Genomic DNA, 24,589 nt, shown 5'->3' on the forward strand with positions numbered 1-24,589 from the left:
GCGATAAAGCCAGCCCTGCGGTCACCAACCTGCCTGCCCAATGTGCCAAGTGCAACGTCATTTTTGGCGCGAACTTGTGGAGGCCTATGTCCAGCAGAGGACTGCAATAGGTTGAAGTGATAATATGTTGATGAAGTAATGAATATTTAAACGTAAAATTTTCAGTACTCATTCAGGGTTCTTGTTTGAATCCTAATATACTTATATTGTACGCATGAGACCTTAACACAATAACAATACCAAATAGATTGATAACAAATTTACCTCACTACTTGTTACTTGATGCATTAGTGCATCAATTTGATGATGATTCTTGTTTTAATCAAAAGCTGATGCTTGTCTTGCGGTCCCGTTTAAATTTGATCGAGATCTTATGACTAATTTTAGAGTAATCTTTAATAACGCGTATTTACTTGACTATTTTTTCGTCTACCTACGTTGTATTACTTGTCGATATAATTGAAGTCGGTTTTTTTTCTTTTGTGAGCAAAAAATTATTTTTCTTAGCGTCTTACTAGAATTACATTGTTTATTATGGTGTTGTAGTAGTATTGTATTGTATTGTATTGTAGTGGGCTCGGTTTTCCGCATTTAGACACAGAGGTGGTCCATTATGCGTGAAAAGTGGGATGACTAGTTCAGCCAGCCCAGCTCCTTCCAGAAGCTCAGAAGCCTCCTGGGGCGTTCACAGGCTTCTCGGAGCGTCCTTATTCCCTTAAGGATGGTAGCCCGGTGTGTGGCCACTCCCTCGCATTCCAGGATTACGTGGGCGGCTGTTTCTTCAGCAGTCAGACAGCCCCTGCAAAGAGGGCTGTCTGTTGCATTCATGATGAATAGTTGGTGATTAAGTGCCATATGGCCGGTAATCGTGCCAACAACTATTCGGATGTCTAAACGGTTAAGACTGAGCAGTCGGCACGCTAGTTGCGGTGATACCTCTGTGAGTATCAATTTAGACTGCCTACAGCCGGTTTGGTTTGCCCAAAGGGCATTGTGATTTGCACGTGTACGTTGCCTTACCCACGAGCGCAGTTGTCCAAAAGGTAGCGGCATTAAGATAGTTGGGCCGGCAACCTTTGTATTGGACCCCTGTCTTGCAAGCTCGTCGGCAGCGTCGTTACCGTGTGATCCACTATGTCCTTTTATCCACTGTAGTATTACCTCATTATGTGAGGCTAATACTTCCAGGGTTTGATGACATTCGTATATAAGACTAGAGTTGATCAAGTTGCTCTCTAGTGCTTTAAGTACAGCCATGCTGTCCGACAGAATACGGATTTTGTAATCCCTAATGCCTTTTGACAGGACGGCGGTGGCTGCATGGGTTATCGCAACACATTCACATTGAAAGATGGAACTGTGTTGGCCCAGCGTTAGTGATAAATTGATATTAAGGTCTTGTGAGTACACTCCAGCACCGGTACCAGACCCCATTTTGGAGCCGTCCGTGTAGATGCGGACCTCACGTATGCCGGACTGGTCTCTTACAGCCTCAAATGGTTGTATATGGTATGGTGTTGTAGTAGTTTATGATGCTGTAATCTATAAAACTGTTTGACGGTAGGAATAACCTTAAGTTTATCTTGCACATGACAAATACATACCTAGGCAGATATAGGCAATTAAAAATATAAAAAAAATCTGTTTTTTTACACTAGGTTTCATAATGTAATAGTAGTATCGAGGCTTTTCAGCTGAAAATATATTCTAATTTATAGAAAAGATTATAGAACGTATACCTTACGCGTTAAAATTTATTCTGATCTAAATTATCGTATCAATAACATAAATACACACATAAACAAAATTCTAAATTGCATGAATTTTTAACTAACTCAAAAAAGATGGAGGCTTTCAATTTGACAGTTTTTTTTTTTTTTTTTTTGAAATGACATGAAAATATTTAATTCGTTATTAGGTGATTACACAAACTGAACAAACGTTAAAAATAATTCAACATTTAAAAAAAAGTATCGAAATAAAACTTTTTTTACGCACGCTTGACTTGAGTATGCTGGTGAATGCGCGGCGAGAGCGTTACGAAAAGTGTGACCGGGCTAGTCGAACGAAAGTTGAGAGGGAGATATAAGTTAGTGAAGATAGAAAGAGTGAGAGTTTTACGTTTCGAAAGTTTCACTTCACTCGTTTCTTTTATTAAGTACTTGTCGTGTTCAATTTAAATTTAGCTGAAATTTGACGAGTAATCAGTATAAACATTTTTTAAATATCATATCAAAAATCGACCGTTCGAGAGTAGTCAGTATAGTTACTGAACATGTCGATGTAAATTGATGTCGGTTTTTTTTTTTTGATAGCATACACAAGTATTTATTTTTATTTATTTATTTATTACTTCTTGCATATATATAATCAAACACTTTTACGTAGTAAAAAAAAAGAAGAAAAAAAACAACAGAACAGAAATGAAATTAAACAAAAGGTAGTTACAATGACAGCATGCAAAGGCGGTCTTATTGCTTTAAGCAATCTCTTCCAGACAACCCCAGGTAAAAGGAGATTATTAGTAATAAAGTGCGGGATTGTGCAAAAGTAGATAAATATAAATAGAACTATCAATACATAAAAACATATATACATACACTTACAGAAGAATAAGATAAACATACAAAATCATGAGAATAAATAAAATATCTATTGATTGGGTGGGTTTTGATTTAGATTTTAGTCAAAATGTGTTAGAAATATCTGATACATTGTTTTTTTTTTCAGCGCCTGTAACTAAAAATTGGTTCCTGGTAGGAAAATTCCAAAACGTACTCCTAATTTTAGCAGGATATTTCTACTTCTGCACTACGTTGGGTCCCCGGTATATGAAGGAAAGAAAACCTTACAATTTGAAAAATGTCATCAAAATATACAACATTTTCCAAATTCTTATCAGCTTATACTTGTGCTACGAGGTAGGTATCAAATACTATTATAGTTATATCCAGCGTTTGTATGTATGTCTAGTCTATTATCAAACTAACTCTGGCGGGCGACACCGGGATCTTATATTTTCTGAGAGGTAGGCTCTAGGATATTCGAGAAAGTTTGAGAATATTTTTTTCTCACACCTTCTAGAATGTTCTCGACATTATCGTCCACCGTAACAATAGGTTCTGCAACTGTAGCATACGAAGTAAAGGCGGGAAATTTAAAAACTTAATTTGAAATGTTTTCATACCCATTGTATGCTTTATTTGGATGTGGAAGGTGCAAGAAATCATTTATCAATATCATGCTAGTGGAAAATAATGCATTTTAATAGCTATTACATAAGAACGATTAAGCTGGTGAATATGCATGCAGACTAAAGCCTCACAAAAATCATTGGGCGAGATGAATGGAACAAGAAAGACGTATGAGCACACATTTTTTTTCTCTTTCTCTCATAGGCAGTTACGTTTCGTATAAGAAGCTTAACTTCAGTCGTGTGGTCTAAGGCACACCTGTTTTTTGTTTTGTTCTTACGTGGTGTCTGTCACTTACACTAACAATAGTCCAGTCCTTTTAGGAATTTTAAACCCCAATCTGCGAAAAAATCCTAGTGGCGTTTAGTCCTATGGCGTTTACATTGCCGTGGCCGGTCATGCTTATCATCATCATCATCATTTCAGCCTAATACAGTCCACTACTGGACATATACGCAGAGACAACCAATGATTATGAATATGTTGATTTAAATATAGGAATAAGTCCACTCGACGTTTTAGCAACTGTTAATGATATAGAAATTAAAGATATCGAGAATGAATACGAAAAAAAAATATATAAATATACTAGTTTATTTTTTCTGTATTTTTCAGTATTTCAGTATTTACTATTGCATTCTACCTCGAAGGTGGTGGGAAAACGAGTGCATCTTCATAATATAGTCGCTTTCTCAGCGCTTTGCTCCGAAAACGATTAATTTTACAGAAATATGCAAGAAGCATTTTTTGTAGATAATTTTACGAAAAACAATTTTTATAATGACCTCCGAGAAAAAGAGCGCGAGATATTTGCGAAAAACTGACTGTCGTGACCTTTTGACCTTTATAACTTTTTTAGCCGGCACGATATCAGTGTCGATCACACACACACACACACACACACAATAAAGGTGTATACAAAATTCAGCCCACTAGGATTTTTTCCATAGATAAAGCCTAAAATGACTGGACTATAGTAAGCATTTAAGCTTTACTCACCAATACATAGTTTGAATACATAATTATGTAAACGTATTAATTAAATTTAAATGTAAGTTTTTTGTACCTTCCAGGGAACTCGATATGTTTTTTTCACGGACTTTAATTTTTACTGTAAAGGCTTGAATGATCCAGACTCAGAGGTTGCAAAAAGGGTAACTATTTGTCCTCTCTCTCTCTATATATACTGACTTGATTTTACTCATATACGGTGATAATTAAAAATTAAAATGTTAAATTAAATTAATTAAATTAAATAAAACAATATAACTTTAAAATTAAAACATAACTGAACATACGTTCATTTTGATATTTCAGATAGCTTCCGCTGTGTGGATATATTTCGTGTTGAAAATTATAGATCTCATGGACACAGTATTCTTCGTGCTTCGAAAGTCGAATAGACAGATCACTCAGCTACATCTTCACCACCACACATTGATGCCGTTCGCTGGGTGGATCGCTGTAACATATATGCCAGGTAGTTATGAAAAAATTTACTATTTATTTACGACTAAATCGGCAAAAAAGCGTACGTCCCACATTTAGTATCGCGTTACTGACCACATTCCCAGCTCTAGCCACCTCTTTCAACACAGGAACATAACGATACCTGAAAGTAGCCATATTTAGCTGTTATCTTCTGTGAAGTTGAGTTTCAATCAGGCTGTTGCATATTTTGAGAGAGATATTATTCTGCTGTGTGTACCATTGTACAGTCTGTAAATTATTTGATCAATCCTTAAGCAATTTTTGTTTAAATCTAATAAATGAAACAACATAAGACTTCGTTTTCAGATGGTCGTCTAAGAATAATTTGAAAATATAAATTTTCGAAGAGTTTAAGATGTTTTTGATTTAGCAAATTAAATATTTGGCAATTGTTAATTATTCACTTTTGACCTATTACTCTTGCGAAATAATGTGTTACAAAAACGAAGACATGAGTTCAATTCCCAGGCGCAGCAGATATTTTCATTTATACAATTATTAAACTTTGATGGATGTGTGTCTTTGTGGCTCTACTTACCAAGCCTCGAAGAGCATGTATAACAATCCATCTTATTTGTTGTCATTAAAACCTGATAACATAATAAATTGCTACTGCTGGTATGAAAATCATCTATCAACCCACAGCGGAACATCGTGGTGGATTAAGCTCTAATCCTTCTCTTATGTTTGGATATGGATGGTCACATCGCTGGTTGTTGCGACTGAAATTTCGCATAAAAATTCGATGAAATTTCGCACACTTATAGTTTATATAGAGAAGGAGTGCAGAGTGCTAATATTTTTTTTAATTGTGTATAAAAATGTATTAAATAAAAAAAAAGAAACATTACGCACACTAACATGTATTTGACACACACGCTTATTATACTCTTTTGTTGATTGTCAGTCTGTAGTCAAATTGATTTTTTTAAAGGTTCTTTATTTTCGTTCTCGGTTTTGTTTTCTTTAATTTAATTTTTTTTATTATGGTCGAATTTTGACCTCTGGGCGACCACTAGTTATTTATTATTATATGAAGCATATCTGCCAACCCGCATTAGACTAGCGTGGTGGATTAAGCTCTGATCCTTCTCCTACATGGGGAAAGAGGCCTATGCCCAGTAGTGAGATATTAGAGGCTGAAGCGAATATGAAGCATTCTCTTAGCAGTGGAATGCTTACGGACTGATTTTTAATACTTAACTTTTTTTTTGATAGTATGGATAGGGTAAGTTTTATAAGAGCTGAAAGTTTCTCAGTGGATGCTGCCAACATAAGTAGTAGATGAAAATTAGGTGTCATTTTGTACGCCGTTGATACCTGGTACCTACCAAAGGCACTATAAGTCAATATTTTTCATTATATTTGACGCCATATGCTGAGAAACTTTCAGCCTTTATTAAATGACGAATGTCTGACCGTCACGGGCTCGTGACCTTTATAATAAATTGATTGATATTACAAAAAATGTGAGTGAAAGTCATCATCATCATCAACACAGCAGCCTTTCGCAGTCCACTACTGAACCTTCACAAGCTCACGCCAAAAATGGCGTGAACTCATATGTTTTGCCCATAGTTACCACGCTGGGCAGGCGGGTTGGTGAGCGCAGGGCTGGCTTTGTCGCACCGAAGACGCTGCTGCACGTCTTCGGCCTGTGTATTTCAAAGCCAGCAGTTGGATGGTTATCCCGCCATCGATTGGCTTTATAAGTTCCAAGGTGGTAGTGGAACTGTGTTATCCCTTAGTCGCCTCTTACGACACCCATGGGCAGTGAGGGGTAGCTAAATTCTTTGATGCCGTAACCACACAGCATAGTGAGTGAAAGTAATCACTATGATATGATATCATTACATAGTATAACACAAAGTCGCTTCCCGCTGTCTGTATGCTTAGATATTTAAAACTACGCAACGGATTTTGATGCGGTTTTCATTTAATTAATAGAGTGATTCCAAAGGAAGGTTTATATGTATAATACATGCATAATATAGTAGAGGAACATATAATATAAAGTATTTATTATTTTACTTCAAAGTATGGAAATTATCCTTTATTTTTTTTAATTTTTTCGTATTTTCGTCTTATGTTAAGTAAATATTTCTTATTTTTTTTATTCTCAACAGGTGGTCAAGCTGTAATAATTGGATACATCAACTCCTTTGTTCATGCTGTTATGTACACATACTATCTTTTAGCCGGTCTAGGAGATACGTACAAGAAGTATCTGTGGTGGAAGAAATATTTAACTATGTTACAATTGGTATGTATAATACATAGTTATAGTCCAAAACCCAGGCTCCAACATACCTTACTTGTATACACAGAAACGCATTGCCGACCCTATCCCCGAACACACATGTCCGTGTGGTAGGTGGGTTTTCCCGCCACGGTCCCCTAAATGAAATACCTTTAAACAAGCAATTCAATTAATATAAAAATATATTTTTTTTTTAAATCTCTCTCAATGATTTTCATGAAATTAAGTATGCTGGAGGTTTCGGGGGCAAAAAATCGATCTGGCTAGGATTCATTTTTAGAAAATGTCGTTTTATCCGAGTTTTTAAGCAATTAAAATCTGCTACAAATTCACTAGAATACTAAGGTATATTATGCCACCATCTACAAGGTCATAATAGCTCGTAACTAACTTCCAAAAAAGGGGGTTCTCAGTTCGTCTGTATTTTTTTAAATGTATGTTACCTCAGAACTTTTGACTGGGTGAACCAATTTTGATTTTTTTTTAAATCTAAAGGTGATGCATATCATGTGGTCTTATTTAAATTTAATAGATATCTGATATGTACTTTCCATGACATGTACAGAAAATTCTTCATCATCTAAAGTCATTAAAACCAATTTTTCGAGTGGGAAATCCATTTTTCCTTTTTCATAACACTAGCATGTTAGTTCCGAGTTTCTGTCACGGTACGTTTGCATTAAAAATCCCCATCAGTGTTTACTAATCACGTTCTGTCCCCGTCCCGTCCCCGTGCCGTCCCAGTCCCGTACCCGTCCCGTCCCCGTCCCGTCCTCGTCCCGTCCCCTTCCCGTCCCCGTCCCATCCCCGTCCCGTCCCCGTGCCGTCCCCGTCCCGTACCCGTCCCGTCCCCGTTCCGTCTCCGTCCCATCCCCGTCCCATGCCCGTCCCATCCCCGTCCCCGCCCCGTCCCCGTCCCGCCCCCGTCCCGTCCACGTTACGTATACAACGGCCTTAAAACATACTAGAGTAAATATCGTAAGCAGTAAATACTTTACATTTTTCTATTTTATCTTATGATTATGTTTCTTATTTCAGATCCAGTTCGCAATAATCGGTGTACACTCTGTTCGCAGTTTATTTTACTCTTGTTCTTATCCTATCGTTCTTAAAATTCTTACGTGTTTATACGCTGCTATATTTATAAACATGTTTGGTCAATTTTATTATAATAGTTATATTAAGGCTAAAAATACCAAAAGTAATGAATCACCGAAACAAAATACGAAGAAAAATGCGAACGGTCAAACTAAGTTAATCACGGATCGTGTCAAATAATTATTAATGTGATTAAATAAATAAATAATTATAATATTTGGTATTTTCATTTTTTTGGTTGGAGTATGAAGTGGTGTATAAAAACTAGTTTTAGAATAAAGCTATCCCACCAAAAAAATTTTCATGTAAAATGTTGCCAAGACGAGATCATATGGCTCGCACTGTCAAAAAGCTATCAGATCTCATGTAGAGCCAAGCTTCTAACTCTACACGCCCTAACTCTACAAGCCCTAACTTCACAAACTCTACACCTTAGTCAAAATATGTGGCTTGGCCGTTTCGTTATCGTCACGTGGGCGTTAGGTGAAAAATTTATTCACTGCTTATTACTTTTCTGTTATACAATAGTTCTATTAAAGAAAAAAGAAAAAGAAGAATCATAATTGCAGTAGTCCACCTCACCAGCAGTCGTCATTAACAACATCGGCAGCCGGTAGGACGAAAATAATGAATGTCAAAATATGTTAGAGTAATAGTTTTATTATTGATAATAGTATTGATTAATAGTTTTAGAGTTGGGCTTGTAGAGTTAGGGCGCGTAGAGTTAGAAGCTTGGCTCTACATGAGATCTGATAACTTTTTGACAGTGCGAGCAATATGATCTCGTCTTGGCAAAATTTTACATGAAAATGTTTTTGGTGGGATTTCACTTCTTTTTGTAAGTTGCTTATGACAATATTATAGTTGCATTTTACCTCCGACACATTTTATACCATAAATATCATCCAATCTTCACCATATTTGGTTTAAGCACGCTGTTTTTGATTTTATGTTGAACTGATATGCAAACGGTGACCTCCGCCAAAACTTAAATACCAAAATTACAAAATGTAAATTTTCGACATAAATTAAGAGTAACAAGGAGTCCCTATATCAATTTTCAAACCTCTAGCATCAAAATTTGCGGAAGTCTCATACAAACTTCCACCCCCTAGTTTAAGGAGTTGGGGGGTAAAAGTTCCAAGTTTTAGATTTTTTTTTGTTGTTTATATACTAATACTAGCTTACATACCAAATTTCAGCTTTCTGGGACTTCAGGAAGTACTCTAAGAATTTTGATGATGATCAGTGAGTGACGAAATCGGGTTTTTTTAGATATCAATAAAATCTAAAGTATAAGAGCTATGCAATTGATACTTTATATGTTTAATAAGTCTACTATTGACATCATATCCTGAGAATTTTGTTTATCTGGTATAATCTAAACCCAAGTTATGAGGGTTCAAAAAAACGACGAAGCGCTTCGAGAAAAGATAGGTAGTGCTTTTCGTTTTTTTTTTTTTTTTGGCTCGTCTTGGCGGGGGCACTACCGTGCCCCCAGATACTTCTGGCGATGGAATATATAACATACATACATTGTATACATTTATAATTTTGTTTCAATTACTATCTCAATACTTCAAAAAAAAGCTTTAAAATAAATTATTAAATATAAAAAAAAACTAAAAAATCGATTCGATTTTTCAATTAATTATTTGCGGACATGTGATAGTATTGAAATGCCTTCCGAACTATTACGTAATCTAGTCACTTCGTCTAAAGCTTCACTGTTGCATGGGGTTTTTCATGTTAACTTAGTGCAATCAAGTTCTTCAATCCGAATAGAATAACTATTCCGCGCGGAGCGAAGCCACGAACTTACACCACGCGAAGCGGACGGAAACAGCTAGTAAGGAATAAACAAGGTAAAAATGCAACTAGCCCTTCGTTGTGCTGTGCCCAGTGCCTGAGCGAAAGAGTAAGTCCGAAACTGCAGGCATGCGCAGATCGCGCGCTAGCTTTTTCTCTCTTACTTCCTTGCAGAGGACCCACGAAAGAATTTATTAATCCTGGCGGCCCTGATAAGGATATTGGGGAACTGTTATTGAATTATTGCATTATCATCGGTCCTTGATAGGCGTGCAAAGTTTTGAATTAATCAATCTTATGGAAATTGGTGAAAATTATGCTCAAAGATTCCATTACATACATACATACAACCCAAGCTAATAAAAACATGGTAAAAATGGTAAAAAATCTTCACAAAGAAAATAAAAGTTTTTAAAACGATCAGAAGACAACGTTAGTAAATGAATTGTTTACAATGGCTTGTCAAAAAAGAAAAACTATAAATAAAAGCTAATCATGAGTAAAATTTATTGAAACTTTTCTCATTATAATGAAACAACATTTTCGGATTTTATCGTGGCTTATAGATTCCCGACGTTTTGGATACTTTACAGCAACTATGTTCGCGAGGACTGTCCTAAAAGCTGTTTCATTATAATGAGTGAAATTCGCTTAAACATAAGAAAACATTACGATTATCTTAAACATTAATCATTTCTAGAAATAATTCTACTGAACTAAGGTAAATATCCTGCCCAAAACCAGGAGCAGCCCGACTGTGGAAGTACCTCGACCAAGAAGGTCACAGCTAAATAATATTGCTTTCAAGCAGTGTTGTATTCCTATGGTGTGTAAAGTGACCAGAGCTCCTGGGGGATTAGGTAGTAAGGTCGGCAACACGCTTACGATACTTGTAGTGTTGCAGGCTTATATAATCGCTTACCGTTATATGAGCCGTTTGTTTGCTTACATAGTTTTTAACATTTTAATAATTATTCAAGTTTTACTGAATGTAATACAAAAAATCCATTCCTTTGATCATTACTTCGCATAAGAAAAGTTTATTAATCTTTTTCAACTAAGATGAATAAATCAATAAAACTTTCATCTAACTATCGAGAAATTGTTAACATGTTCGACTCCCGTATGAAGAACTATGAAGAGAGGTTGGATAAACTTCCCTCAACGAAACCTGCTTCACCTCAGGACCTCAAGTCTCTTTCTAGTGAATTTCGTGACTTTAAATCTTTCGTGTTGAAAACACTCACGCTACTAAAGTCTCAGGTTGAAATGTTAACACTTGGCCTAGGACCCCATGAAACTCATTTAAGGAGAAAAATAATTCTCCTCCGTGAGATCACTGAGCTGAGTGAGAAGCCCAAGGATATAGTTTTAAAAATATTCCACTGTCAACTCGAATGCGCTAATGTCTCTGCAAGTGACATACAAGTTTGTCATCGTCTGGAAAGTAGTCAGGGCAGGCCGCGACCTATTTTGGTTCGATTTTACTCTCTGTCTAGTAAATTGTCAGTCTGGGCACGAGTGTCACGAACTCAGAATTTCTTACAAAATCAAGAGACAATGCTTTTATGGGGGCCAGAAAAATATTCGGTATTAACAATTGCTGGACTTCTGATGAGAAAATTGTAATATTACTCCCAGATAAGATTTGCCATAAAATCCAAACCATCTCAGAAATTCAAGCAGTTATATCTCGATGTCCAGAAATTTCGAAGTCGCAGATACACGAAGGTGATAGCATCTCTTAGGTAACCACGAAGCCCATCACGAAATCTCCTCGGAAACTAAGGCGCAAGTTATAATTTAATTCTGATTTTGTCGCCATTCTTAGGCTTCATAAACATTGTTTTGTTTGTTGTAGTCTTTTGTTTTATAAATATTATCATTGTATAATAGGATTGTCATTTAATTACTTCGTCACGGCTTAAGGCGGTTTCTATTTGACTGACGTGTCGTGTCGTGTCGTGTCTTGACGTGATGGCTAGCGTTTACATTATTATGTCGTATTTTAACGCATTAGGACAATATTTTGAACCAATACAGCCGCAGCTCTAGAAAAGGTCAAACGTTTGAAATGTTCTTCTGTGAGTCATCGGATTCTGACTCAGATTTTGAAGAAGATATTCAATTATTAATGCTGGCAATTATTTTAAAAATAGAAAGAAAGAGAAAGAGATTTTGGATTCATCCAATCAATAGACAAATATCTATACAAATCAATAAAATTGGAGTGTCTGTTTCTAATATTAAAATAACCGCTTTTTATTAAATGTGTGTGGATGTATACACGGTATATATATACAAAAATAACACTTTTTACGATTTTTGTCTGCCTGTCTGTCTGTTTGTCTGTCCTATATATAGAACAGTGGAAATATAAATTTATTTCAAATTATCCTCTTTTTAAAAACGTTATATCATTTATTGACAATGGTTATCTGGGGTTTGTATTCTGCGATATAACAAAAGGCATTTGATTGCGTGTCGCATAATTTATTGTTAAAACAGTGCGAGTATTATGTATTCCGTGTGAAATGCATTAAAAAATATGATATAAATACAGAAATAGAAAAACATACTGGACAAATTGTAACTCGTCTCTAGAAATAATACTTATGTCCTTGGGCCACTGTTGTTTTTTTTTTATATAATTATATTAATGACTTCCCTAATTGTAACAAAAAAGATGAAAAACAAGTGTGTTTCATTTGCAGACTATGTCTCCGTAATCATACCATGTTTTAAAAATAAATAATTCTGTGCAAATAAACAACAATTTAAAAGATATGCATGAATAAGAACTAAATATATGATGCCAATGAACAGAAAAAAAATATCTTCGAAAATAACGTGGTAACATATACCATACACGTGTGTATACATTTGACCCAATTTTGTTCCTGGGGTTGTCACATTACGTTATGTTCTAAGAATGTGAGAAACATTACGTTCTTGTAGTAAAATAAATAAATTCAAATTAACATTAAGAAAGATATCGAAGGTTGCTGACCAGAGCACACCTTTATTGGCATATCACGGATACGTTGAATGAATAATTTGTTACTTTCTCATTTAAAAAAAATTGTAAGGGCAATCTGAACCATGAATACGATGCAATCCCATGAATCTCATTTTACGCGTCTGAAAATTTCAACATTGCCATATATTAACCGGGATGTTTTATGAATCACGTACAACGTATCTCTGTAACATAAATTTCCATTTTTTCCATAAAAAGTCTTAATCAAGTGAAAATAAAGGAAGCAAGCTCAGTACTGTACATATTGTGAGGAATTATTGTTTATTTATTTAACAAGAAGCCAAAGTAACATAAGTAAATCACAAGAACAACGTTGTCGTCGAACATTATCATCTTTGGTGGTCAGTTATTGATTAATTTGAAGAAGTTATGTCTGAGTCGAATGCATGGGGTTGCTGTCGGCAGGAATGTGCTTCAGATGATAATTTTATTATTTGTGCTAAATGCAGAATGTCATTCCATCTTTCTTGCTTGTCAGTTATTAGCACAGATATTACCTCCGACTGGAAATGTCCTAATTGCAAGATGAGTACTCCGAAGACTGCTAGAACTGACAACACACCCTTACGGAATGTCTCTATGAGCAGGGGATGCAAAAGACCTGCTATAAATTCTCCATCACCGCCAGGTGCTACATTTGGTGAGAACAATCTAAAATCAATTATTCAAGAAATGTTACAGATTGAATTTGGCAATATGCTGAAGCAGTTCAATGATAGTCTGAAGATTGCCATTAGTGAAGAACTTGCACCAATTAAGCAGGAGATTAAAGATATGAATGAATCAATGTCTTTTATAAACCAAAAGTTTGAGGAAATCAAAAAGAAACAAGAGGCTACAACCGAGAAAGTAAAAAATTTGGAGGTGAAAAATAAAAAGCTGAAGCAAACGGTTGAAAGTCTTAACATCATCATCATCATCATCTTCCTGCCCTTATCCCACTTATGTAGGGTCGGCACAACATGTTTTTCTCTTCCATTCCTCTCTATTATTCGTCACTTCAGTGCTTACTCCTTTCTTTCTCATATCCTCACTCACACAATCCATCCATCGCTTTTTCGGTCTGCCGATCGCTCTTCGTCCTTCGACATTCATCCCTAACATTCTTTTACCGACATAGCGGTCATCCCTCCTCATTACATGCCCATACCACGCTAACCTATTGCTCCTTATTTTCTCTGTCACAGGTGCTACTTTCAAACTTCCCCTTATATACTCATTTCTAATCCGATCTTTCCTCGTTACTCCACACATCCATCTTAGCATTCTCATCTCGGCTGCGTGCACTCTTCTTTCATCCGTCACTTTTGTTGCCCAACATTCTGATCCATACATTACGACAGGTCTTATGATCGTTTTATAGATTTTCCCCTTAAGTTTAAGGGGCATTCGTGGATCACAAGCTGTTCCAGAGACCTGTCGCCATTTCATCCATCCCGCATTTATTCTATTTTTCACGTCACGGTCTATGTTGCCGTCATTTTGTATTAATGACCCAAGGTAGCGGAAGTCGGAGCAGACTGGTAGGGATACACCATCCAAGGCAATATGGGAAAAACTGGACGAACCGCTGAAATCGCAGAACAAGTGCTCGGTTTTAGACCTACTTATCCTCAATCCCGCGCCCTCCAGTCTTTCCTGCCATTTTCCCAGTCTGCTCTGTACCTCAAGGACATTATCTCCGACAAGAACAACGTCGTCAGCAAACAGCATACACCAGGGTGCTTCCTCCTGTATGTCTGATGTTAGAACATCCATTACCAGGAGGAATAGATACGGGCTTAAAGCCGACCCCTGGTGCAAACCTACAGCCACACTGAACTTGTCAGTTACCCCGGCTTCGGACCGGACGTGGGTGCTAGCTCTATCATACATCGCCTGAACAAGTCGTACATACTTCTCTGGCACTCCTTTCCTTTTCATAGCCCACCACAGAACCTTACGGGGGACCCTATCGTATGCCTTTTCCAGATCCACGAACACCATATGCAAGTCTTTTTGTGCGAGTCGATATTTTTCGCAGAGTTGGCGGAGTGCAAATATGGCGTCCGTAGTTCCCCGGCCCGGCATAAATCCAAATTGGTTCTGTGTGACCTCACATTCTTCTCTCATTCGTCGCTCTATCACTTTCTCCCATATCTTCATGCTATGTGACATGAGCTTTATTCCCCGATAGCTGCTGCAGTCCTGTATGTCACCTTTATTTTTAAAAATGGGCACCAGTGAACTGTAGCACCATTCCTCGGGTATAACCTCTTCTTGCAGCAACTTATTGAAAAATAAAGTCAGCCACTTCCATCCATCCGCATTCAAAAACTTCCACACTTCCGCTGGTATACCATCTGGCCCAACTGCTTTTCCATTCTTCATACTCTGCACTGCCATCTTCACTTCCTCTATACTTACCTCTTTCACCATTCCTTCATTACTTCGTACATTTTCTAACACTCCGCTCCATTCATTTTCTTCGTTCATCAAGTTATTAAAGTATCTCTTCCAGCGTTCTTTTATTTCCTCATTGTCCGTCAAGATCTTCCCCGCTTCGTCTTTTATACATTTCATATGGTTTACATCTCTTGCATTCATCTCTCTCTCTCTCGCTATTCTAAAAAGATTTTTTTGACCTTGTGGGCTCTCTAAAGAATCATACAACTTATCTTGAACCTTGGCCCTTGCGATTGCGACTGCTTTCTTAGCCTTCTTTTTACTATTTTGATATTCTAATCTTTTTATTTTCTTTTCTCTGTCATTTCCATCTTCCACTCTTTTCCATTCTTTGAAAGCATTCTTCTTTTCTTTCAAAATCGTCTGTACTTCCTCATTCCACCACCATGTATCCCTCTCTATCTTTCTTTTCCCTTTCGTTTCCCCTAGGACATCCCTTGCTACACTTCGCACCCACGTTGCCATCTCACTCCAGCACTCGTTTACTCCCATCCCCACCATATCTCCCATCTCTATCAGTTTACCAATCACTCTTTCCCGGAATTCTGCAGCCATCTTCCTATCATCCAGTCTGTACCATTTCGTTCTAACTGGGGGCTTCGGGCTCTTATTTAAACTCTGAACTCTCAGAGTTAAATCCAGGAGCAGTAGCCTATGCTGGGAGACAAGACTCTCACTCTTCTTCTTAAAAGAATGTAGTCAATTTGGGTAGAGTGTAGACCACTACGGTATGTGACAAGGTGTTGTTCCCGTTTTTGGTAGAATGTGTTGGCTATTGCTAAGTCAAAGGCCAAGGCTGCTTCCAGTAGAGCTTCACCGTCTCGGTTCCTGACTCCGTGACCTCGGCCCCCATGTAATCTTTCATACCCGTCATTCATCCTTCCTACATGTCCATTAAAATCTCCTCCAATGTATATTTCCTCACATTCTGGTATTCTCATTATAACCGCATCAAAATCCTCCCAAAACCTTTCTTTCATACTGTCATCGCATCCAGTTTGCGGCGCATACACACTAACTACATTTAAAACCGAGTCTTCCATCAACAGTCTTACTACAATAACTCTATCATTCACTCTATTCACATCCGTCACCTTGTTCTTCAGCTCTCTATCTAGCACTATACCTACGCCATTTCTTTTCCCATCGCAGCCGCAATAATAAAACTTATAACCCGCCCCAATTTCTCTTGCTCTCTGTCCCTTCCACTTCGTCTCCTGCAAGCATGCTATATTTATCCGTCTCCTTTCCAAAACATCTGCTAGCTCTCGTCCTCTCCCAGTCATCGTACCCACATTCCAACTCGCAATCCTCAAGTTCACCTCCTGGACTCGCCTCTTACGCTGCCCCCGTCCCTGCTGCAGCAACCCTTGTCCATTTCCCACAGACGCCGGGTGCTGCATCTGCGCGTCGCCTGCGGGGTACGCCCTAACATTATCGCATACTTTAATTCCCAAACTCATGTTGTCACATAATGATTTGGCATGAATATTTTACGACCGGCCGCCTGCCTGACATCAACCCTCCTTGGGAATTCGAGCTAAGAAGAAGGATAGGTGAGAAGGATTTATGGGAGAGAAGGATCTGGGGTTACGGATACCAGTGCCACGGATCACGGGAAGGGGTGTGTGACACTAGCAGCTAGAGCAGTCCGGGGTCGCTTACCCGTAGCGGTTCCAACCAGTTATCGGACAGATAACTGGTTGGATCTAGTGGCCCCACCCTCTGGACTGAACAATATCAACTATATCAACTACTTGAAGCAACAGTCACGGTCTTCGAACTTGGAGATTCAGTGCGTGCCTGAAAAGAAGAATGAAAATTTGTACACTATTGTAACCCAACTAGCCAAGACAGTACACAGCGAAGTAAAGAATACAGATATTTTGCATTGCACTCGGACTGCCAAGATTGCTACCTCGGGCTCTCGTCCCCGATCAATAATTATACAATTGGCTTCCCCAAGAATCCGCGATGAATTACTTGCATCTGTTATAAAGTACAACAAATCTAATCCTGAAGAACGACTGTGTACTAACCACTTAGGTATTATGGGACCTAAATTGCCTGTGTATGTTGTTGAGCATTTATCACCTTCGAATAAGGCTCTTCATGCTACTACCAGAATAAAAGCAAAATAAATGGGCTATAAGTATGTGTGGATTAGAAGTGGAAGAATTTTTGCAAGAAAATGTGAGACCTCTGCTTATATATTAATTAAGAACATGGACACTTTAAATAGGTTAACTTGACTTTAGTACTTTTTTCTTTATTATTTGCATGCTAATAAAACTTTTAATATTTACATTCAACAGTCTAAAAATATAATTATTATCAGAACAGTAGAGGTTTAAGAACAAAAACTAATTTATTTTATAAAAATCTGTGCTGTAGTAATTACGATATCATAGTTCTCACTGAGACTTGGTTAAATGAAAAAATTACGAGTAATGAATTGTTTGATGACAGGTATATTGTTTATAGGAGAGACAGAATGAGTTCCAATTTTCTTAACAAAAAGGATGGAGGAGGTGCATTGGTTGCTGTAACAAGAGAAATAGTCTCAAGGCGTGTTACTCAATGGGAAAGTAACAATGAGTGCTTGTGGATTATTTTTCATATTGGGAAATCTGAGGCCTCTCGTCAAATAGCTTTATGTGCAACTTACCTTCCACCACCAGTAAACCTTTCTAGTCTCGAACATTTTATTGATAGTTGTAATTACGTCTTTGACAACTGTAATGTTAGTGATGTTGTTTTGATAGGTGATTTTAATTTGGGGGCTATTAACTGGGATGGAGGTCATCGCGATATATTGCCTTCTACATGCCAAAGTCTCCTTAATTTCGTTGATGTGAATAGACTCACTCAACAAAATATGATAAAAAATTTCTCAGGGCGCATACTGGATCTGGTATTAATTTCGGAGTCTTTGTTGGGTCACATATGCGAGGCAGGTAGTTCTTTAAGCGCAGTTGACAGGTTACATCCACCCCTAGATATAGATCTGTCTTTTAAGAAAGAGTTCAAACTTCCATATGATACCTCAAATGTAAGACCAAATTTTTACAAAGCAGACTACAATAATATAGTTAAACGCTTGGAGGAGCAGAACTGTGAATCTCTTTTTGTGGATCTTGACGTTAACAAAATGGTTGACGTATTTTACGATGTTTTGCGTGCAATTATTCGGGAATGTATCCCATTACATAAATCAAGGTCTAAAAGGTATCCTTAGTGGTTTAATAAAGAAATAATAAGATGTTTGAAAGAAAAGAATACATTAAGATGTCGTTACAAGAAATATAATAATCCTATGGATCACCTTCAGTTAAAATTAATTAGTAAACGTTGTCAAAAACTTGCCAACTCTTTGTATAATACATATTTAGAAAGTATAGAGGCAAAAATCAAAGAAAATCCAAAATTGTTATGGACGCATATAAAGAACAAACGTAGGTACTAGTGCTTACCCTAAATATATGACTGACGGGTTAGCGGTATTATCAGATAGCGTTGAAATATCCAACTTATTCGCTGACTACTTCTCTTCTATGTATTTCCCTAAATTGGAAAAGGACCTCACTTGCTCTAATGCTTTCCTGAACTCACTTCGCAACAATAGTCAAGTTTTAGATATTCCGAACATAGATCAGGAAACCGTGCTTAAGAGACTGGAGGGCATTGACTCCAGGAAGGGTGCGGACCCTGATGGAATTCCACCAATTTTTATTAATTCATGTGCATCATCTCTTGCATTTCCTTTGACTATAATATTTAATAGATCTCTTTCGTCGGGTATATTTCCTACCGCTTGGAAAACCGCTAGAGTGGTCCCAATACACAAAACAGGTAATAATGATCTAATTTCCAATTACCGTCCTATCTCTATACTTTCTACTTTCGCGAAGATCTTTGAGTCATTGATATGTCCTTTTATCCAACACCATCTTAAACTATATCTTACCGAGGATCAACACGGGTTTGTACGACTGCGATCGACTGCGACCAACCTATTTGGCTTTACCGAATTATTGGTGCAATCAATTGACTCCGGTGAACAGTATGACGTCATATATACTGATTTCACTAAAGCCTTTGATAGGGTTCCACACTCATTATTGATATATAAAATGTCGGTTTACGGTATCGAAGGCACATTACTCTCTTGTATCACTTCTTATTTATCTGGCCGCTCTTTTTCTGTCGTTATAAATGGATCCCAACCTAAAGAATGTTCAATTTCCTCCGGAGTTCCTCAGGGCTCGCACTTAGGTCCCGTTTTATTCAATTTGTTTATAAATGACGTAGTTAGTAGCTTTTTGTATTCGCGTGTTTTTATGTATGCCGATGACTTAAAATTTGCACGGGTCATCAAGTGTGAACATGACGCTAAATTACTTCAATCTGATTTAGAACGATTTATGGAGTGGTGTAAGAGTAACGAAATGCACTTAAATACAAAAAAATGCATACATGTCAAGTTTTCGCGTAAATTACATACTATTAATTCAAATTATCACATGGGCGAAGAATTGTTAAAAGAGGTAGAAACAGTTCGCGACTTGGGCGTTGTTTTTGATAAAAAAGTTACGTTCATTCCACATATTGATGGTATGGTGAGTAGAGCAGTCAAAGCTCTGGGGTTTGTTATTAGAAATGTAAGGGGTTTCCGTCATACTTCAACCAAAATTTTAGTTTACAATAGTTTAGTTAGAAGTATTTTGGAGTATTGCAGTGTGGTTTGGAGACCACATTATGCAACGCACTGCTTAAAACTTGAACGTGTACAGAAACGTTTTCTCTGGCATCTTGCTTATACCGTGCAGAAGACCAGTCAGTTGCGATCATACGAATCTCGACTGAAATATTTTAATATTGACTCTTTGGCACTGCGTAGGGAGTTGATTGATTTGCTTTTTCTTTATAAATTAATAAGAGGAATGATAGATAGTGGATGTTTGCTAAGTCTTTTCCGATTTTACGCTCCATCGAGGATCCCTCGCAGTACCATAACTCCTCTCTGCCCTCCTCTGCGAAAAACGGTATTGGGTTCAAATTCGCCGGTGTGCCGGCTTTGTAAAATTTTAAACTCTTGTAGTGATATGGTTGATATCAACTTTGACTCGTACGGAATGTTCTTTAGAGTTGTATTGCAGTATTTAAGATCCAATTTATAGATTTATAATTTTTAATATTTTTATTTCCATTTTTTTAACTTACTACTAGGTATAGTTGTATCAAACATGCATGCAATGATGAATTTTAAATTTGATTTAATTTAATTTTTTTTATTTGATTTCATTTTTAATTATTATTTTTATTTTGTTTTATTATTTTATTTGTTTTAAGCCAAAGTGATTACATTCTTAATTATACGTTATTTGATATATATTAATGAATTTGAGATGAGTAAATAAATAAATGAATTACATATTAAGAACTAAAAGCAGAACAGGGGAAATAGGTTATATTTACATATCACTGTGCTATTCTGAAGTGTCATGCCCGCAGAAGTCTAAATAATAAGTCAGTCTTATTATTTGGATTTCTGTGGCCATACCACATCCAGTCATTTTTAATACATGTTTTGTCCGCAACATATTATATACACTGTCGATCACTGCTGTTTACATTCTACCCATCAAGTTAAGATTATTTTCATTAAGTGTGAATTTAGTATGTGACTTATTTTTTTCTTTTTTCTTCCTTTTAAATTATTTATTATGCTTCTGTAAATTGTGAAACGTGAATACTTGTGTCTCTAATGTACTATGAATCAATTTTTCTATCAATTGTGAAATTTTTATATTGTAAGTAATGATGACATTATGATCTGTTTTTATGTAATTCCCAAACTTTATCTGATATTATGTGATTATTGCTGGGTTATTGTGTTATCTAATGCAACCATAATCTATCTTTCACTAAGTGCAACGGTGATTTTTGCATGTGGTGTTAGCCTATAAGTGGTTGTTGCACTTGTGCTATGTATTAATTATATTTAAATGTTAAATGTCTGTGAATCAGTGTAAACAACTGTTGGCTAACCTAATAAATAAAATAAATAAATAAATAAATGAAGAGATTTGAACATAAATACTATGAGATTTGTGGAAACGTTACAGCGCTTAATACTAAAAATAATGGTAAATAGTAAACCTATTAATTACCCTTAATTTAGAACCACGCTTAGTTCAAAAACTTGCAAGTTTAAATTATCAAATTATCTGTAAAAAATTGCCTTCTAAGTGTGGAGATATGCCATTTTTTTCAATCTATCTCGAAATAAAGAATAATAATAATTATTATAGCGATGTCGTGTTTTTATTTTTGCGATTTCCTGTTACAAATAAATATAATTGGAGTGTCTGTTTGCAATATTAAAATAACCGCTTTTTACTATGCATCTGGATGTATACACGGTGCATATAACAAAATAACATTTTTTACAATTTTTGTCTGTCTGTCTGTTTGTTCCGGCTAATTTCTGATATGGCTGAACCGATTTCCATTCAAGGGTTCCACCTTTGGTCTTATATGTGAGTATCGTCTTCTGACTTTATTCATTTTCTCTTCTCGTTATTTGTCATTTTTGTGATGTTATCATTGTATTTTCGTATTTAAACATTTTTATTTCAGTTGGCTGCTGTCAGGTTTTTTTAATATTATTATTATCTAAATTGCAACGTATGTATGTAAGTTCAGATGCTTGTATGTTTGTAAGGATTAAGCTGCAATTTTGTAATACCACGTATGCGCAACAGTCACAGCAATGGTTTGTGGCTGTTGCGCTGGCGGTTGCGTGTTCGATCACCGCACATGACAAACATTTTTATTGGCCATACAGATGTTTGCCGTGTGTTTGTGCAGTTCTTGTGGGTCACTCCACCGTGCCTCTGAGAGCACGTTTTTTTTTTTATGTCACTAGGTCGCCAAACAAGCGTACGGCTCACCTGATGGTAAGCGATTACCGTAGCTTATAGACGCCTGCAATACCGGAATCATTGCAAGCGTGCTGCCGACCCAATCCCCAATCCCCCCAGGAGCTCTGGTCACCTTACTCACCAACAGAAACACAATACTGCTTGAAAACAGTATTATTTTGCTGTGATCTTCTGTAAGGTCGAGGTACTACCCCAGTCGGGCTGCTCCATATTTTGAGCAGGAAATTCCTGTGCCCTACCTCAGTGAAAACGTTAAGCCGTCGGTACCGGTTATTATCTGCACAAACACCCAGACCACGGCAAACACCTGTATTCCCAATATAAATGTTTGTCATGTGCGGGGATCGAACCCGCAACCTCCAGCGCAACAGGTACAATCCATGGTCACAACCAAATTAATAAGGTAATTAAAAGGAAACAACCTTAAAAGCGGGAGCCGCAGCGGAAAAAGCTGAAACGACTAAACGGCACAAATATTCGTCACTAATTCCAAATTACATCTTTGTGCCGTTTGCAGTCGAAACACTTGGACCTTGGAGTAGCAGTGCTAAAAAATTTTTAAATGAGATAACACCTCGCCTTATTGCCTCCACTGGTGACAAGAGGGCTTGTGCATTTTTTGCCCAGAGAATCGGCATAGCGATTCAACGGGGAAATGCTACCAGCATTCTTGGCACAATTCCACGCGGACATGATTTATACCAAAACTATCTGTTAATATTTAGTTCTTAAGTTGTGAATTGTAAATATGTATAATATTTTGTATAAATAAAAAATAATAATAATAATTTTATATTTAGTATCAGTATTGCACCCGTGCGAAGCCGGGGCGGGTCGCTAGTTTTAAATAATTAAAGATCTCATTAATTATTAGTATAAAAATTAAAACGTTCGAGTTTTTATTTAGTTCCTACGTACGTACGATACGATTAGTAATTATGCTAAAAATTAAAGAATTATTTACCTTAGTTAAGAGAAAAACGAAGAATATTTGTTACTTTAGAGTTTAGACTGATTAATATTATTATTTTTTACTTTGAGACTGGTTCATATTATTTTTTGTTACTTTGAAACTTGTTAGTAGTATATCTTATTAGTAGCTAGCTGATACTGTATTACAAGTTTATAAACTTCTTTTTAAACACTCCAGGGCCTGGAGTATGTAACTTCAATTATCTACTTATTAAAACATATTATATATACATATATGCCCTTTAATTTCAATAACCTATCTTTCCCAGCTATTTATAATCGGTTAGACACTACTTATATGATTTTACTAGAATAGCCCGACTGACTAGCCCGTTGGCGCAGTTTGTAGTGACCCTGCTTTCTGCTCCGAGGGTTGTGGGTTCGATTCCCACCCCGAGTCTGGGTGTAATATAAATATTTATTTATATATTTATATATGTATTATTTATAAGTATGTTTATCGAAAAAAAAATGTAGCTGTATACCAGTCGGCTGTAACCTATAACACAAGCATTAAGTTGCTTACTTTAGGAACAGACGACCGTGTGTGTATTGTGTAAATAAAAAAAATAAAAAAAAAAAATAAAAAAAAAAATAAAAAAAAATAAAAAAAAAATAGAGTTTTCACTGATAATTATATTAAGTATAACTTACAATAATATTTTACTGAGACACAACATAGTAAAATATCGTATTTATAACTTACGTTGTGTGTCGGCCTACAATTTTCCATGTATACTACAGTAACTAACACATACGATAGTTAGCGAATGATGTAATCCAACGACAAATATCGTATGTAACTTTTACAAAAAACTTGATAAAATTAAATAAAAGCTTATAGAGAATAGTATTTTATTCGTATTTTTATGCTTGTATGCCATTTTTTATAATTATGGAATACTATTTGTAAACACCATCATGAAAAAATCTGTTTCCAAATCTTTAACTGGTCGTACTGTAAAGTTGGTCATATGCAGTTACGATAATATACGTAGGAGGTGTCGATATATATAGATATATAATAGGCTTTTAGCACCTCTTTGTTATTATAATCGATTTCTACGCGAGTGATTCCGTGGGCAAAAGCTTGTATAAACTAGCTGGTATGAACTATAATTATAAAATAATTGTACTTAAGAGCATATAGTTAAATAGTATAATAAATGATACTTTAATATATATATATATATATATATATATATATATATATATATATATATATATATATATATATATATATATATATATATTAATTAAACCTTAAAATTATATTAAATTATATAATTTTAAAGTGGAAGAGATCGCTGTAAGCGATAAGGCCGCCTTTGCA

General features: G+C 36.2%; 1 protein-coding gene across 1 annotated transcript; it reads left to right on the forward strand.

Moving 5' to 3' along the window:
• The first annotated feature begins 2,820 nt into the window (after positions 1-2,820).
• Positions 2,821-8,257, forward strand: LOC123654688 (elongation of very long chain fatty acids protein 7-like). The gene is made up of 5 exons (XM_045590579.1): positions 2,821-2,921; positions 4,268-4,348; positions 4,512-4,674; positions 6,812-6,948; positions 7,984-8,257. Exons 1-5 carry the CDS (start codon positions 2,832-2,834, stop codon positions 8,221-8,223), a joined length of 711 nt encoding a protein of 236 aa, XP_045446535.1. The 5' UTR covers positions 2,821-2,831; the 3' UTR covers positions 8,224-8,257.
• Positions 8,258-24,589: the final 16,332 nt, after the last annotated feature.

The sequence above is a fragment of the Melitaea cinxia genome, chromosome 6, assembly GCF_905220565.1.
Source record: "Melitaea cinxia chromosome 6, ilMelCinx1.1, whole genome shotgun sequence".
NCBI classification, from domain to species: Eukaryota; Metazoa; Arthropoda; class Insecta; order Lepidoptera; family Nymphalidae; genus Melitaea; species Melitaea cinxia.

Bases quoted from the DNA above. Each gene is read 5' to 3' on its own strand.
- LOC123654688 (XM_045590579.1), top strand. From the start codon at position 2,832: ATGAAGGAAAGAAAACCTTACAATTTGAAAAATGTCATCAAAATATAC. The intron at 4,675-6,811 runs GTAGTTATGAAA...TATTCTCAACAG, and splicing joins CGCTGTAACATATATGCCAG to GTGGTCAAGCTGTAATAATT. The intron at 6,949-7,983 runs GTATGTATAATA...TTCTTATTTCAG, and splicing joins ATTTAACTATGTTACAATTG to ATCCAGTTCGCAATAATCGG.